Raw genomic sequence first — 17,975 nt, forward strand, 5'->3', positions numbered from 1 at the left:
GGTGATTCTCCCACTCTCCTTTGCTCTTGTGAGACCCCATCTGGAGTACAGTGTCCAGTTCTGGAGCCCCCAGTACAAGAAGGATGTGGAGACTTGGAGGGAGTCCAGAGGAGAGCCATGAAGATGATCAGAGAGCTGGAGCTCCTCTCCTATGAAGACAGGCTGACAGAGTTGGAGTTACTCAGGCTGAAGAAGAGAAGGCTCCAAGGAGACCTTGCGATGGCTTTCTGGTACCTGAAGGGGCTACAGGAAAGCAGGGAAGACACTTTCTACAAGGGCTTGTAGTGAGAGGGCCAGGAGTATTGGTTACAAGCTGGAAGAGGGGAGATTTAGATTAGATATTAGGAAGAAATTCTTTAGTGTGAGGGTGGTGAGATACTGGAACAGGTTGCTCAGGAAACTTGTGGCTGCCTCCTCCCTGCAAGTGTTTAAGGCCAGGCTGGATGGGGCTTTGAGCAACCTGGTTTAGTGTGAGATGTCCCTGCCCATGCAGGGGAGTTGGAACTAGATGATCTTTAAGGTCCCTTCCAACCCAAGCCATTCTATGATTGTCAACAAAAGTTAACAATAGTTAACAAAAGCCAAGTTAACATGAGTTAACAAAAGCCAAATGGCCTTGCACATAAATAGAAAAGGAGCCATGGCTCGTATCCATGGGTGTTTCAAGAAGCCTTCAACAAAAGAATATTGGTGTTATGTCCACAGCTAGATATTACACAAGTCAATATAATTGAAACAAATAGATAAACAAAACCCACACAGCTTTCTAATCCCAGAGGAAATATGGAGTGTGACTAACACGCCTCTAGCTCAGGGTAGTGCCTTGCAAAACCGAGTTAATGGTGTTGAAAGAATTTGAACCAGCCCAAACTGTCAATATAAACAGGACTTCTCAGTGTGATATATGAGATTTATCTGTTCCTGCCAATGCTAAATCACTAGGTTAGAAAGTTGTATTGATATTTTCTCATTAGTTTGATTTATAAAAATTGGAAATGCTTTATGATATTATTGAAAGCTCTTCTTATATATTGTTGAGGAAAGACCACAAAGAGAAATATATTTTAAAGGTTCTTACACAAGCCAGGTTAAATAGGTCCTTATATTTCTCAGCTCATTGTACATAGTGCTGATGAGTCAAGACTTAGACACAGAAGAGAGCAAACCTTCATCAGAGTCCTTGTCTCTGAGTGACTGCTGGGCAATGCATTGTATGCAGCTGGTGCCAGTACTTCAGTGCTTGTAGGCAAAGTGTCATGTCTGTTCATACTTTTAAAATAAAGCAAAGCACTTTTTATGTATTTTAAATTGGAAATAGGAACAAAGGGCAACATGGGAATCCAAATTTAATTACAGCAATATAGAGGTTCTATTCAGATCTGTCCTTAACATATTTGGGCTCATACATAATAAAGCAAATTTAGATCATCTTCAAGGGAATTTCCCATCCACGTCTTATCACGAAGCTGATATCCCTTAGCACTGCAGACCAGAAATCTATCAAGATTATTTTCTATTGAGATGTTTGCATGACTGATAAATAGTAATGACTTTATGTGCTTATCGTCCTTGTCTGAAATATTCTGTTCCTATTCCCACCTTTTGCAAACATATTCAGTAAGGAAGGCATTATTGGACATGTGGTTGTGTCAGACCAGAACTGGGTAGTAGTTTCTATGCGTGTATAGCTGCAAATAAACTTGATTTCCTAAGTCCCTCTTAGCCTCACCTCTTAAATCTCTGACATTTCTACATCCATTTGTTCAGTGGTAGGTCATGCTTCTAATATTCTCAAAAAAAAACATGTTCTGGAAATGTAATGGGCTTTACAAGGGCTGAACTGGATTCTGCTGTTTTGGAAGGGAGACATTTGCTTTCTGCACTTATTCGCAACAGTTTGGGATAAAACACTTTTTTCTCTGACATTGAAGTTTTAAATTGCAAGCTTTTGGAGTAGGAGCCAAACCAAAGATTCTTGACAAGTGAAAGACTTGTAGTTCACTGTCTTCTTGGAAGCCATTTTAGAAGTTCAGCCATCTCTGATTCTGAACTTAGGTAAATGCTTTCTAAGCCCTCGAGTTATCACTATCCAGGACTTGCATATTTTGATCAGGTCAGCAAATGCTTTTTATTATGATGTTCAGATGATGACAAGCACAATAAATAATGAACAGTAGGTTTCAAACAATGAGAACTGCTTTTTGTACAGGGCATAGAAAAAAAAAAAAGGACAATTTACTGCTGAGGAAAATATTCCTTGACAGTTATGCAATGAGAGTCTGCTTCTGCTGATCCTAAATTGCTAATTACAGTTGGAGGCAAAGATGTTGGCACATTGTTGTCAGATGGAAGATTCATTTTACTGGCCACTTAATTAACAACTGGTAAACGGTTGCACCCAAATACACATATTTACATATGCAGAGTGCTTTCTGTGTTACTACGTTGCTAATGGCTTAGAGAGGGAGTCTTATTAATGCCATCTACTAATGGGAACGTCAGAATAAATTCTCTTCTCTCTAACTGTGAGCTGTCTATCTGCCACCTGCATGGGGATTCCCGAGCTTCAGGCTTTTGTCCACCTGGTGCCTCTGGGAAGCTGGGATGCTTTTCAAAGCAGCAAAGGAGCTGGAGGAATTTTGGTATTTCAGGGGTAGAAGTCCTGTTTCTAAAGGAGGTTAGCTGAAGGACAGGTTCTCATCCAAGTTCTATCTCATACTGGGAGTGTGTGTGTATGTATATATATGTAACATACATGAGACAGTTTCTGGTACACAATAGGCACAGCTTTCATTGGAAGAACTTACTTGTCACGGTTTGATTCAGGATCAACAACAAGTGGCTTCATCCTGGCTCAAACCAGGACATTACTGTACTTTACAGAGTTGTCTGTGCATCTCAGGGAAGAGGGGAGAAATCATAATGATAAATGGGCCCTATTCTGCAACTGCTATCATTCATTTTCTGGTTGGTAAAAAACCATAGTTTAATGATATATCAAGAATAATCTGTTGTATTTCTGTGTTACCCCTCATCTGAGAATCCGAAACAAGGAGTTTTTTAAAAATTTCACCTCACAGTTCACAGGAGGGCAACGATTTTTACTTGAACCTGCTTAGCTGGCAAGAAGACAGAGGAATTGGTGACTTAAATGGTCACAGCAAGCAATCTTTCCAAAGGTCCCATGAAAGAAAAAGGACATCTAAATCTCAGCAGTACTGGTCATGTTACCTGTACTTCTGGTCTTGCCACTGACCAATACTAGTGGTGAAATCCAAAAGTTAAGTTGGAAAAGTGAGTGAAATGATGGGAGCATGCTGGTTTATGGAAAGCAGTCCAAAAATTACAAGTGTTAAATTATTCACTTAAGTAACAGCCAGCTGCAAAAATGCAGGGTGAGAAACAGCTGGCAATCTGAAATGGTTGTAAAATGAACATTAGTTAACAGTATGATGTTGTTCATAACATAAGTCCAATGCAATTCTGGAGTGTATCAGTAGCATAGCTTGCAAGACATGAGAAGCTCTTCTTATGTAGGAAGGATCTGGAGTATTATGTCCACTTTTGAGCATTATTGTAAGAGTAGGTTATGGACCAGTCTGTGAGAGCTCAGCAGAGAACAGTGAGTGATTTGAGGAGTACAAAGTCTGATCAAAAAGGAAATATAGGATAAACGTTGGTTCTGTAGTCTAAAGAAGACTGTGGAGAGTTGATACTAGTCTTCAGAAACACAGATTGCCTGAAATAGGAATGAAAAAAGCATTGTCTTACTTATTCATGGTGCATTAGACAGAAATAATTGGCTTAGACTGAAAAGAATTGGGTTAGCTGTTAGGGAAATATATTTACAGTAAGGATAATGAATACCATAATAAATTGGCAGGAAAAAAAAATGTTTCCCTATACCTCTTGATGTCTTTAATAACTGATGAAGCACATATCTGTCAGGTGTAGCTTACCTAGGTGTAGCGGGTCCTGCATTAGGACCAAAAGCTGGACAAAGTGATTTTGCATGTCCTGTCCAGCTCTGTGACAAGCCTGTGATCCAGCCCTGTGATGGCTCTCCTATCTCATGTTTAAAGTCCATTTGAAATTTGCTTTTGTTCTTCTTTCTCCATTATGACAATAGTTGTAACTTGAGGAGCTATTTCCACTTTTCAGTTCAATTCAGCGAACTGATGGGCCAGGCATATATGTGTCCCCGTGGTGATGTTAGGCTGAAATTTACATCCTACTTGCTCCTATCTCACAACACCTTTTTTGACTGTCCATGACTTTGTATTCCTCACACTGCTGCAGCTCTGGCCTTTACCTACTGACAGGGCTTATCACTGAAATGCATACGATACCCAGGACTCCAATGAAGGGCCTGGAGCCATTCCTTTCCCTTAATTACTGCCTCTCTTTTACAACTGATACTTTTGCATATTTTGCCAAAGATGGAAGTAATGTTGGATGTGGGAAAGGACTCTTTCTAGTATAAAAGCCACATTTCAGAGGTTAGGGTTTTTCTTAGAGTGGAAGCAATTTTTTTTGGTCAGTATCTGCACAACACCTGGCACAACACGATCCTGCTGCAGTATTGTCACATTAAAAATAGTAATAAATGTGATTCCTAAGCTGTGTTTGGAGTTACGTCTACATCTGTCTACATTTTTTACATTTTCTAATTAAAAACAAATTAATACAGCATATATTTTACAGATGGGAGGGACGTAATATACTGGGGCATCACTGTAGCTTACTAATTATGTATGTTGGAGGTGTGTTTTTTTTCCTTTTCTATTTTTTTACTGGGCTAGTTTTAAATATTTGAAGACTGCTAGGGAAATTTAATTATGATTGATGTAGGAAATAATATCTTTTGTCAGTGTCACCCTGATAACCTTTTTTTTAGGTACATTTATAAATTGGTCAATGGACAAATTCATTTGTAATGCTGAGTTTCAGGATAGGTCTGGTTCCTGGTAAGCAGAGGAGAAAATTTTGGAACTAAAAATATGGGGCAGATTCTATGGGGCTTGCTTCTGAGTTTAGAGTTGCTGATATTTTAAAATAAAATTAATGCTTTCTCTTCTAAATGGACTTCAATTTCCTAAAAAAAAAATGGGTTTTGAAGGCATCTCTGATGGATTTGCTGTGTACAGCTTCCCTCCTCTTTTAAGTCCATTTAATGCTTGCTTCTGTCCTCCTGTTGCTATCATGACAATAGTTGAGGAAAATCTCAGGTACACTTTCTGGTATTGTGTTCAATTCCTTGAACTGTGTTCTTCCCATTCTGCTTCACCCCAACTACTTGTTTTGTGCTTCCATTGCATCCTGTCTGCAGGCTTCCTTGGAAACTTTTCCTCTCAATCATGGTCTTACTGTGCTAGGATTTTTTTTGTGGACTAAGATACTACCTCAATAAAAACAAACAAACAAACAAAAAAACCCAACCAAATAAAAAAAAAAACCCAAACTTGGCAACATAAAAATGAAATCACAATAAGCCATGCATTTACTACAGATTCTCTTTTTTTTAATCTTTGTTTTTATTTTTGTGCAGATTGTTTCTCAGAGGAAACTCTCCAAGTCATTACTCAAACATGGGAACACAGCAGGAAAGTCATCCATAACAGTAAGTCTTGTTTTTCTGTTATTTAGAAGCATCTAATGTGACTAATTCTCCCTAAAAGCATCCTGCTAAGTCACCAGAACAACCCTTGATTGTTTATTTAGCAGATTACTTTTACTGTTCCTGACAAATGCTTTTTGTAAGGAAATGAAAACAAATAATGTATGATTTGTACAAAAGACACAATATTTTCTACTTCTAGTTTTAAGGTACTTTGATGACAGCAGGAAAGTTAAGCTGCTTGATTACTTTTAGTTGAATCTGTAGAACCTTCAGAAAATCGTTTTGACCCACTTTGACACATGAACAAATCTGATCTTTCTCGGCCTATGGATTTTTTCCAGTTTCTAAAAAAAAAATCAGTCCTGCCTCAGAGAACACACACCCACAGCCAGCAAAATTAAATGCAGAATTTGATGACAGTAGGTATTTCAGGTGTGTTGTAATACAGTTATGGACTGGATAATTAGAGCAGCCCCCTGTGTATCTTGAAATCTTCATATCAATGAATTAACTCTCTTTCATCTTTTTCTTTGCTGGCTTGTTTTGGAGATCAAGCTTGTCTGCACTGAACCTGGCATGCTTGTGGCTTTTGCAGCTGTGCTTGAAGACAAAGACTATAATAAAATATTCTGCTTTGGGAATCTCTGCTCTGTTGCCTCAAGGGATTGAGAAGGACTGTTTTCCTTGATGTGCAGTTAGCCGGATGGGTTTCTTCTCACTTAATTGTTTGGGATTTTTTTCCTGCCTTCAGCCATAGAAGAGACAGCAGACTCTGAGAAATAATACTTTCTGAGACCCCAGGAAATTTTCTTTCTTAGATGTCTTCCTTAGTGTCTGCCTGGGAAGGGAGACACCTGCATAAGGTGTAACTCATTTTTGGTCTGGGGTTGAAAAGGAATTCCCCACTCTTCAGCTGAAGAGAATCAGGAGAGAGCTTTCCTCCCTGAATTACTTGGTGTGGCTTGCCTGCTGGGTTTATCTGGGCATACTTAATCTCATCCATCTCTGTGATGTTTTGAACACACCTACCCACACCCTGACCTAGGAGGAGTACGAGGGAGTTTCACCTTGTGAAAGCATAAATGCTCAATTCAATGAAAATCATTAGGCTTGGTAGCAGGGTATTCTGGCAAAAATTAATGGTCTGTGATATACAGAAGATGAGAGAAAATTAGTTAATTGTCCCTGTTGGCCTAACATTGGACGATAACTATGAAACATGAACCTTAATTACTTGTTTTGGCTTCTGGCCAGTGGTACTAAAGAGCAAGTCCACTTACTCAAGTGGGAGAAAACTGAACTCAGACAAAAAATATTGTGTGAGAAGTTTTCTGGCTGAATAGAAGTAAAAGTGTATTATGCATCCTTATTTCTAGACCCAGGGTACATACCAGCTGTCTGTCAAGTATGGAAGTTGCAAATACTAGTTTCCTGATTTGTTCAGCATAGTGAATTATGAGGTCTTGGTAGGATTTTTAAATTTCCTGTCTCAGCATGTCTTGCTGGAATTTTACTAGCCCTTTAACCATGTAACGTCTCATCAATACAATGTTATTATATGACTGCAGGATAAAAACAGAACCTCATTCATCTTCTCCAGCTGGAAGTCTGTCAACCTCTTTAAGACAGAGTTCATTGTTTTCAGTTTAAAGTATTTGTGAAACTTGATGTGAAAATCCCGCAGCTCTGTTCATCATCAAGCTTGTGATCTTTTAAACCATCAGACTACATTGAAGAGAAAAGTATCCGACTCTGTGAGTCAGATTTCCAGCAAGCTCACATATGTCTGGAACATATGAAACATCATATGCATGCCTGTGTGATGGCAATTTAATTCACAATTAAGCATCTGTGTCCCTGTGAGGCTACATGTGAATTTTTGCATGAGGAAATACCACAGTTTACTGCTGTGAGGTGTCATAGCCAGAATAGTCTTAGCTTGGGGAATTTTATTTAATCTAATTTGTTGCAAATTAATTTAAACTTTCAGTTACTGATTTGGGTATTGAGAAACAAATATGACAAACAAACTCTTAGGGAAAACATCTTTTCCTCCCCATTCCCCAGTCTCAACTTCAGATACCTCTTATGACTCCTTTCCAGTCTCCACTCCCCTTGCCTTCATTACATGTTCTGCTTAGTTGCTTTGCTGAGGTGACAGGTGGTCAGGATCAGAGCATAGCGATTTCTTCTTTGTGTTCTTTTGTTCTTTACTCATTTTGCCCAGGGCTCCTTCCTGCTTGCTCATTTCTCAGCTCTGCTATGGGCTTGCACGTAGGCCTCAGTCTCTTTCAGGGCATCCCTGCTCCAGCATAGGTTTACCTGCACACTGCATGTCCTCAGAGGTAGCTCCTCAGGCATGGAAAACCTCTTTCCAAGAGCACATCTCCAGCTGTGTCCCCTACAACATCCCCTTCTCCCTGCCTTCTCTTGGATCTTCTTTAGGGTGGCCTCATAACCTACGGCACCTCCCTTTCTGCCTCATGCTCCTAGCAGCTGCCACCCTTTCTTAATACCCTCATACTGGAGCACTGTATGCACTTCTTATGGATCATGGGTGCAGTTGGTAGCTCCTGCCTGTGGCCAGACCAGCTGTGACCAGCATGAGGCCATTCACAATCACCCCCACAGCCCCTGCTACCAAAACCTGGTCAGTTATGCCTAGTGCAGGCCCTAAGTTAGTTTCTGTCAAAGGGTCTTACACAATCCCAGTGATACTGAAGTTTATTGAGGCTGTAGGTAGCCTGGCTCATTACTGGTAGTTGCATTTGTGGGCAGTAAAAGCATCCTGAGCTGCAGGGCTCTGGCTGCAGCTCTCACCTCAGCAGCCTTCGTCCTGTTTGAAAAATAGTTGAAATACCCCAGCAACTCCCTGAGGACCTACAGGCTGTGGGGTGGAGACTGTCTGGGCCTGGCTAGGGGGCTGACATGGCTGCTAAGTGTGTGGCTGTGGGCATGAACACCCAGGGAATGGGTGATTTTGGTGATTTAATCTCTGAGGACAGTACTTACAATAGGAAAGATTTTATAGCTGTCAAAAAGAATACAATACAGTTTGTTTCAAAGAACATATTTTAATGAAATATCCCAGATTTCATTACTACCTTCTCTCCACTGAGGCATTTTAATAGCTTAGTCAGGAAGGCCATTTTGGTTGGTTGTGTTGGATTTTTTTTTAAGAACATTGCACAGCACAGTGACTGGCATCATTACCTGCAGAGCTTACGACACCTGAAAAAATCACACTACATTATTTTAATGTTACTTTCTCCTGACTCATTCTACAGTAAATGATTTTGCCAATGTAGCTGTTGCAGAAAAAACTATACCAGGAGAACTTCCTACTGTAAATGTGCCATGGCAAGTAATGAGAGGTGATTTCATTTAGCTTGTCAAATGATGCTGAAGCAGCATAAAAATAATTAGTATTTAGACCCAAATAACATAACTCTTGTATAGTTTTTTAGTCCCTTTAGACACTGTGAGACTGGAGTTCTCCATTGTCCTATCTGAGGAAAAGGTTAGAGGAAAGTGTTTTGATGTCTATCCATTGACAAGACATATTTGTGTGATCCAAAGTGATTTAGGTTTGTGGGCCCAACAAGGTGCCACCCTTCAGCTGGGCAAGGGATTCACTGAATGCTCTTAGCCTTTCCTGATTGCAGAGGGAGACATACTAACTTGTACCACACTTCAGTTTCCTACTGGAGGTCTACAGTCTTCACACTGGAAAATGGCATCTTTCTCCCCTTTCATTACACCATGCAGAACTCAAATGTAACTTTCCATTTAGGTGATTGCTGAGGAATTGTCTGGCAATGACGACTACGTTGAACTTTCATTCAGTGCACGGAAATTGGATGACAAGGTAAGCTGCTTGATATTAACCTTGCTGAAAGATATAAGAACGCCTGCAAATATAATTTGATGAGATTTTCCCCAACAGGTTTTTTTTGCCTTTTATTATTAAACACGTCAGAGATTTCAAGTGAATGTTCACAATGAGGCTTTCCTCAAGTTGCAAAGTAATTAAAAAAAACCCACAAAACTTAAGGGAATCTAATTAAAACCAAGACAATTTAATTATGCTACAACCAAGACAATTTTAATTATTTAAAATGCCACAGATCACAAGTGCTTAGAGGAGTGAGCTTTCTCTAAGTAATCAAAGATGTTACAGTTGAAGTAATCATCTTAAAATAAAGCTAGAAAACTTTGTAATAGCTCAGTTATGATATAAATGTGTTCAACAAAATGTAGCTTGAATTTTTAAAAAGGACTCTTGCATGGACTCTTTCTGAAAATGTCTGTTGTTTTTTAGTGATATATGTATAAAATAAGCACCTCACAAGAAATCCAGATGACTGCTTGTAAGTCACTCTGTTATTTCACTATAATAGCAGGCACAAAATTATTTGAGGTAATCTGGTGAATATCTTTGTAACTAATAGATGTCCTAAGACTATGACCCTTTTTATATAATAGGGCTTTACATATCACTGAAGATCAGATTATTTGTACTGGATCACAATATCTACCATTAGCCCATAGTCCTTTCTTATATATGAAGCTACTTCTAATTAGAAACACATGGTAACACTACCGAAAAGTTTACGATTCTGATGCCCCAAGCAGGTGCTTGTAAACATTTGACATGTGAGTAGCTTAAAATCAAATCAGTGAGAGTATTTTTGGATACATACATCAGATTTTCAAATTTAGACCATAACAGATGAATAATAGTTCGGTTGAAACTGCCAGAAAAACTTGGGCAAGCAGAAAGTACACTGGAAGATTAATAGTACTGGAATTTATTTAGAACATACAGGTGAATAACATTACTATGCTCAGGATCATTAACAATCATAAATGATCAGGACCTGAATTTGCTTCTCATCTGAAAGATTAATTACCTCTTCCATCAGAGTTGTTGGAGTTTTAGTGTTTCTGAATTGTGTAATTTATTTAGGTGTCAAAATGTAGCTTTAACAACCTGTCTTTAGACAGGCATAATTATATGTGATTTCCAAAGTTTTACCCAAGTTTCTTCCTGTTTCAAGTGCTATCACATCTAGAAAAAAAGGAAAGGACAAATACAACATAATAAGACTCAATTTTTCCACAAATAAATTCCTTTTCTACAAAAGTAAAATGTAATCTGGTGTAAATATTATGATTGCTTATGACTCTTCTTGGTGTAAATTAAAAGGATACTGTCCGAGTATGCTTCTGAGCTAGGTCATTGTCTGGGCAACACCTTTTAGAGAGACTGAAACTTTATGGGGACTTGTTAAGGAGGATCATTCTGAAATACTGCAAGAATACTGTCACTCTTGCAATTTTAACACATCCAGTCAAGGTGAGCATTATTTAATAAAAACCTCCTGGATGATGCAATGGGCAACACAGGTAATGATTCACTGTGTGTTCCCTGAATCAAAACACCTGTCTTTAGCTGATGAAAATCACTGCAAGCCTGTTACAATTAAAAGAAGTGTTTCAATTTCCTCCAGCTAGAGACATAGGTCTAAGCTTGGCTGAACCTTGGCTTACCTCATTTATAAGAAAAGGCAGTGGCTTTTTGGTACAGCTTACAATGAACTTTGATGTAATTAGGTGCAAGGTGTTACTAGTAATTATTGTTCCTAAGGTTTGAAATTACTTAAATTGCATAGTTCAGCCACTGATGAAAAAGCAGGAGTTCTCCGATGTCACATAAATGTCAAAAAAAACCCCAAACAAACCACATCAGAGAATTGAGAAAAGGCATCTTGTAAAATCCTAAGTATGGTTTTGCATGCCACTCCGTACTGGAATCCCTCCTTGTAACTGGCCTTGGAGTCTCCTTAAAGGCAGAGAAAGCCTGTGAAAACAGTTGTTCATTTTCTGCTACACATGATCACCGTTATAATCCCAGGAGTTTCTGCACTGGCAGCTTTGGGCGTGGCAGGTGACAAGTTGAATCCTAATGTCTCACAACTTGCTGATAAAGGAAGGGTTGGAGGGAGCTTCTGTATATACTTTAAGGATAAAAAGAAAAATTAAATCTTCCCATTCATTACCATCAGTGGCGTGTTGAATGGTCAAGAATTTTTTTCCTCCATCCTTTAAACTCCTTGAAAAAGGATCCAGATTGTGGTCTTTAAACGTATGAGTTTCCTCCACTAAGGAAAAAGATATGAACAACACTTTTTTTTCAGATTAAACAAATGTGTTGTTATAATTTATCAGGCAGGATATATTTGTTGGTTTTCTTTACTCCTTCCAAAACTGCAAGAGTTTTAAAGAAGCCACATAACAAGTAAACCTACTCAGTTTTTCCAGAACGGGTGTCTGAAACATTCAGTGAAAAATTACAGGAAAGTCACAAGTATGAAAGTTTCCTTTAGTTAACTGACTTTGCAGAGATAAAGGTTATATTTTTTTTTTTATTGCAGTGCTGGTTTGGAAGGTGTAACTGCATTTTCATGTTTTATTGAAGCCCAGTCAGCTCAGGTGGCACATCTTTGTTTCAAGGGTTCCACTGAGAACACTTCACAGTAGAACAATAACTTTTGGAAAGGTTGTATTGCATTAATAGCTGTGTCACAATTACCATAACAAGCAGCTACGTTTTTATGATAGTTATAACAAATTATGAGCACTGGGGCAGGCAAAGTGCTTTTTGTGTTCTAACACAGTCAGTTATCGTTGCTTGGGAAAGACTCACCAGCAAATGTCTACAAAATACATATATAAGTACAAGTTACTTTTTTATACATTTCCCTGGTACTAAAGTACTACTAAATAAACAATCCTTAAATGCCATGTCTTGCTGCTGAATAATTTTCAAAATTAATAGTGTCTTTTGGCTACTTCAGCTCTTTTCTGAGGGACCTTTGACATGACCCTGAAATCTGAATTTTAAAAAGTGTCATGCTCTGAAAATTAATGTAGTAAACGATGTGTCAAACTAGATGCTCAGAAACGAAGGTAGTTAAATTTTTAAAGTTCAAGTCATGTACTTGTATTATTACTGTGTAACTGTACTGAAAAAACAATGTGCATCATACCACTAGCAAATGCATTACATTAATCACTAGAACGTTATTAAAATATCAAAACATTAAACCTTTATTGCTGCTATTCTTCTTTGAGAGGATGTTCTTGTGAGATAATGTTAAGCTGTTAGATTCAGCATAACAGCCAAAAAGCTTTGAAAATGTTAATAGCTATGAAATAAAATGTTTCCTCATCCATCACTTTTGAGTTGTTACAAAGCATCTTCAATATAGAAGGATTTTTTGTTTATACCTTCATTCTGAAAGGAATTAGGCTTTGTTTTTGCCTTAAAGGAGAAGTGATATCAGCTATTATCCAGCATTAAAATCTTTTCCCTTAGGTGGTATTGCCTTGGTAGTTAAAACCACATATTAAAAATAACTTCCCTTGTGCTGATTTGCTGTTTCAATGTTCATGATACTCAGCTGGGAATGATACTGTATTTTGAGTCTTACCCAAAATCCTTGTTTCTTTTCTGAGTTTTTCTGCACTCCAGGGTGCAGTCTTTGGATGTGAAATTTTGAAGTATTTTCTTTCAGGTAACTTTTCTTACCAAACTTATGTTTGATAAAGAATCTGTTAACATGAAGCCTTTACTCAGCTTCCATCAGTGTAGTTATGTGTGAGAAGAAGCAGCTGAGTCTTTCTTAACCCTATGCACTTTCAATTTTTTTGTCATTATGATTAAACCAGCACCCTCACACTCTGCTTTTTCTCCTAGCTATGCTGTGGTATCCTAGCAGAATTTGATCTCCAAAGTCCTCTATGTACTAGCAGTTTCAAGCAATGAAAGGGGTCCAAATAGTAAATCTACATCAGGGCCTTGAGGCAAACTCTGGAGTTACAGATTTTGTTGGGTTTTGTGCTGGTTCTACACACTCTTACATTAAATGTACTATGATCATGTATGGGAACAAACAGGCAAACAAAGCTTTATTGTTTAAAGCTTCGTGTTATAAGATTTAACAAATACTTATGCATGAGATCTACCTCAGTTTTTAAATACACCATTAGCTTTTTACTAGTAGGAAAAGAAACAGATCATTCACAGAAAGCTCTCTGAACACAACGTTGATAGATGTCGTCTTTAGGGCGTAGAAAAGACTTTAGGCTGCCCTGGCCTTACACAAGCCTTTCTGGTCCCTGGGGACTCACTTTCTTCTCCAGAGATTCAAATTCATGTGTCCCTTTTCAAAGCCCTGATTTCTTTGCTTGTTTTGCTGTAGTGGCATTGTAAAAATGCCCTAATGACAAATTTGGCCAAAACGATGTGCCCAAATTTTAGCTAGTATCTTATCCAAAGCTCTTCCCATCCCAACCATTAACCAGGTAGTGAAAAATAAGTATGGTGGGCATTTGGTGAGGAGAAATTTATAGAGCTGTGTATATTACCGTCATTTTTTTTCACTAGCATTTTTATAGAAACACCAGGAGACCAAACAGAATCCTTCCCTTTCCCAAATTGATGTGGAGGTCTGTGGAGTTTTTTATATGGCCTAAAGAAAATAATAATTTACATATGCATAAAGTTAACCACGTGGCTCTTCTGAAGACATAAATGAAGAAGGGAGTTGAAACTACAGGAAGTAGTCTGATACCATTTGAGTCCTGCACTTGTAGTGTTGCACAGGTAGAAATTAGAATTCAGTGAAGGACTAGCACTCATCTTCCCCTCAGCCAATACGTCCAGAAAAAGAAAGTGGTGGTGAAAACAAAAGAGTCTGTGGTCAGACTGCAGCAAAGCAATAGAAAGCAACTTACTTTAGATTTGTGTAAGAATGCTCCAAGTTTTTAGCAAGACTAGAACAAAGTGTTCTGCAGCGCACTGTGTATGTGAACCTCAATGTCTGTCACAGAATTATTTGTACTTAGAGATGTCAAGTAATTTTCTGCATTTCCCTCTTCTATTTGTCATCTTAACATGAGCCGTGCTATCAAAATCCTGAGGTCTTGCTTCTCTAACCTTCTCTAATCCATCTTGCCAGTACTTGTGTTAGTTGGTAGCAGCACCATGTCTTGGGCAATTAACTTCTGTTTTGAGACAGTGGGCAAAGAGTGTGATATTCAACCCCACTGCAGAATATGCTTCCAAGTACCTTGCATGGTCAAAAGACCAAACAGGTATGGAAACAGAAATAAACAAGCTAGTTGGATGAAGGAGCCTAAAATTCAGGAATCTGAACCGGGTGTAAGAAGAGAAAAGGCTCTGAAATAATGTTTTACAGTTTGCCTGTCATAATTGAATAGTCAAACTGAGAGCAATAGCAGTACCATGGAAATCCTTGTGGAACAAGAATGAAATATTCCTGAGAGACACTAAGAGCTCTCACTAAAATCACACTGGCTCTCCTTTTTCTCTAGCACTCAGGAAAGCATCACTGCACGGTGCCTGAAAAGCTCAAAGAAAAAGAATTCCCAAGAGTAACCTGTCCTATATTTTATTTTAGGATTTTTTCAGCAAATCTGATCCTTTTCTGGAGATTTTCCGGATGAATGATGATGCAACCCAACAACTTGTTCACAGGACTGAGGTAAGGAATAGGATTGGATTTACTCTCCAGGGACACAGGTGGACTGTCAGGAGGAATAGTTTATGCTTCCCACGTCACAAAGGGTATTGCAAGCAACCTCTTACATAATTATTGATTAATGGGTATCAGGTCTTGACTTATGTACAGGAGAGTAAGGGAAAATGGTACTGAAGCCAAAGATTGAAACTTTATTAAACTGGCAGATACTCTGTTTGAAGGTCAGTAGTTATACGTTTAGCCCCAGTCCTGCTACACACAGTATCAAATTTTCCCATTAATACTCTGTTGCATCTTCTCCTCTCCTCCCAGCTTGCTGGTGATAAAGAGATTTGTAAACTGGGTGCCTTACATTTTTTCCTGTGTCCCAGTCTCATTAGTGCTTCCATAGTAATGACTAGCACTGTCTTAAAAAGCAGCATTTAGGTGTACAGGGTGGAGCTGTGTCACATATTCAGGGTTCTGAGCCTGTCTGTTATGGTTCCCATAAAGTCTTCCCAGCAAGGCAGACCGTATGCATGTAAATTGATGCTGCCCATCCCTGTTGCCCAGTCCTGCATCTCTTCCATGGCTTCCAGTTCAGGGATGTATTCCACAGCCTTTCCTTTCGAGTTATGCCCAGGCTGAGGCATGACAGTGCTGGAGCAATCTCTGTAGCATGATCTGTGTACAGGTCCATTTCCCACCTGTGCTTCTGGGCCTTTCCAAAGGGATAAATGTTGCAAACTGCACATCACTTAAGGACAAATATCCCATGTATGTTGTTCTGCAAACCTCCAGCTGAACTCTGCTTTCTTCTCTTTCTGGTGAACATACTGTATTGAAAGTTGTTGCTCCTTTTGGCATTCTGTTTGGAGATGTGCAAATGTTGTGAGTTCCTTTTCTTTTTTTTCACTCACAGGTTGTGATGAATAACTTAAATCCAGCCTGGAAGACCTTTAAAGTGTCTGTAAATTCTCTGTGCAGTGGAGACCAAGACCGTAGGCTAAAGGTCAGAATCATTCCTACTTTTTGAATAGTTTCACTCATAGAAAACAAAACTGTCTCCTTTCTCCAACTGAAAATTGCTGCTCTGCACAGCCCACTTCTTTGGTAGCAAACTTGATCACACAGATGCTTTATGATTAACACAATCAAATTAAGAATGCAAAAAAGTGGTAATCCATTGAAACCAGTAGATTATGTTCTATACTTCTTACAGTAACCTCAAGAAATGATGGGACTGCTTTTGCCAATTAGTTGGATAATTTGAACCCCAGCATCATCTAACTAGTGGAAGTATATGCAAGGGAAGTGACAGCCGTGCCACCATTTAAACTACTGTTTCATCCCTTTTATGTCTGGAGACCCTCTGTAAAAGAAACACTGAGTTATGAGACCTGTTGTTATACATAAAAATGAGATGGCCACAAAAAGACATATGCCATATTAATCACAGTCTTACTAGTCAGCATAAAGGCAGATGGTTGGGAACTTGGAGCTTTGTGTAGAAAAAATTATCTTCTTGTGGCAAATTTGGGTTAAATCAAGGCTGAATCATATTGTTCATAGCTTCTAATCAGGTTAAGGTTACTACTAAGTTTACAAAAGTTAAACAAAGAGCACTGTACCCAGTGTCTATTCAGCCTTTTGGACCAGATGAAAGGACATTGGACCAAAACGTGTGTCTTTGGGTTTTTTTCTTACCATTCTACGTTGTCTAAGAAAATGTTTTTCTTCTCTCTGCAAACCTTTCTTCTTTCACTGCTATAGCTGCACAACCCTGCAGAAGCAATATTGTGATTACTGAGGGAGCTGGGTCTCTTTAGCTCGGAGGAGACTGAGGGGTGACCTCATCAACATTTATAAATACGTAAAGGCCGAGTGTCGGGAGGATGAAGCCAGGTTCTCCTCAGTGATGTCCAGTGACCGGACAAGGGGAAACAGGTGCAAACTGGAGCATAGAAGGTTTCATGTAAACATAAGGGTGACAGAGCACTGGAATAGGCTGCCTGGAGAGTTTGTGGAGTGTCCTTCTCTGGAGACATTAAAAACCTACCTGGACGCCTTCCTGTGCCATGTGCTCTAGGTGATCCTGCTCTGGCAGGGGGTTTGGACTGGATGATATTTTGAGGTCCCTTCCATCCCCTAAGCTTCTGAGATTCTGTGACTGTGATTTTTTTACTCCTTACATATTGCAGGATGTGTGCTGTGCAGATAGAAAAAATAAAATTCCTTGTGTCTACATGTCACAATGCATGCCACAAATGGGTGGAAAAGGTAAAAAGGAATCCTATGAATGTTTGAATATGTGCTAATCATGCTGATTGTGATCTGTAACTTCACAAAATCATCACTGTTGTTACGGAACAACAGTGGCAGCAACACAGTGTTTGTATGTGTATGTTTGCATGGTATTGGGGATGCAAGAAGACATGGGTATGAGTGGTTATCTTAATACATTATTTGTCTTGTTTGTGGCACTGTTGGGCAAACAAGATGAGTCTAAGAGCAAAAGAAGTATCAAAAGAGCGAGGAAGCTTGAGAAAACAGTGAGAGATGTAGCAAGGAAAAGTGAAGGATGAAGTAGAAGAAGCAGAGGATACCTGGAGGCCAGACCAATGTTTTTGTGACAGATGAGATGTTGGAAGGAAGCTCAGCCCTCAGATGGTACTGGGAAGCAGTTGTGAAAGATCATTGCACCTACCTCTTAGTAAAAAAAAAACAGTTGTGTTTGGTATGTCCAGTGGGACTGAAACAGAGTTATAGCAGATGAAACAGATAACGAGATGTAGGGGAAGAAAATC

At 39.0% G+C, this 17,975-nt stretch overlaps 1 protein-coding gene across 1 annotated transcript in view; it reads left to right on the top strand.

Moving 5' to 3' along the window:
* CPNE4 (copine IV) overlaps positions 1-17,975 on the top strand; it is a 182,017-nt gene that overhangs the window by 76,226 nt on the left and 87,816 nt on the right. The window contains exons 3-6 of the mRNA XM_010007483.1: positions 5,549-5,620; positions 9,414-9,488; positions 15,109-15,192; positions 16,091-16,180. Coding sequence (XP_010005785.1) covers positions 5,549-5,620; positions 9,414-9,488; positions 15,109-15,192; positions 16,091-16,180 — 321 coding nt within the window. The remainder of the gene's footprint in view (positions 1-5,548; positions 5,621-9,413; positions 9,489-15,108; positions 15,193-16,090; positions 16,181-17,975) is intronic.

The sequence above is a fragment of the Chaetura pelagica genome, unplaced genomic scaffold, assembly GCF_000747805.2.
Source record: "Chaetura pelagica isolate M959 unplaced genomic scaffold, ChaPel_1.0 scaffold10, whole genome shotgun sequence".
In the NCBI taxonomy this organism is placed as follows: domain Eukaryota; kingdom Metazoa; phylum Chordata; class Aves; order Apodiformes; family Apodidae; genus Chaetura; species Chaetura pelagica.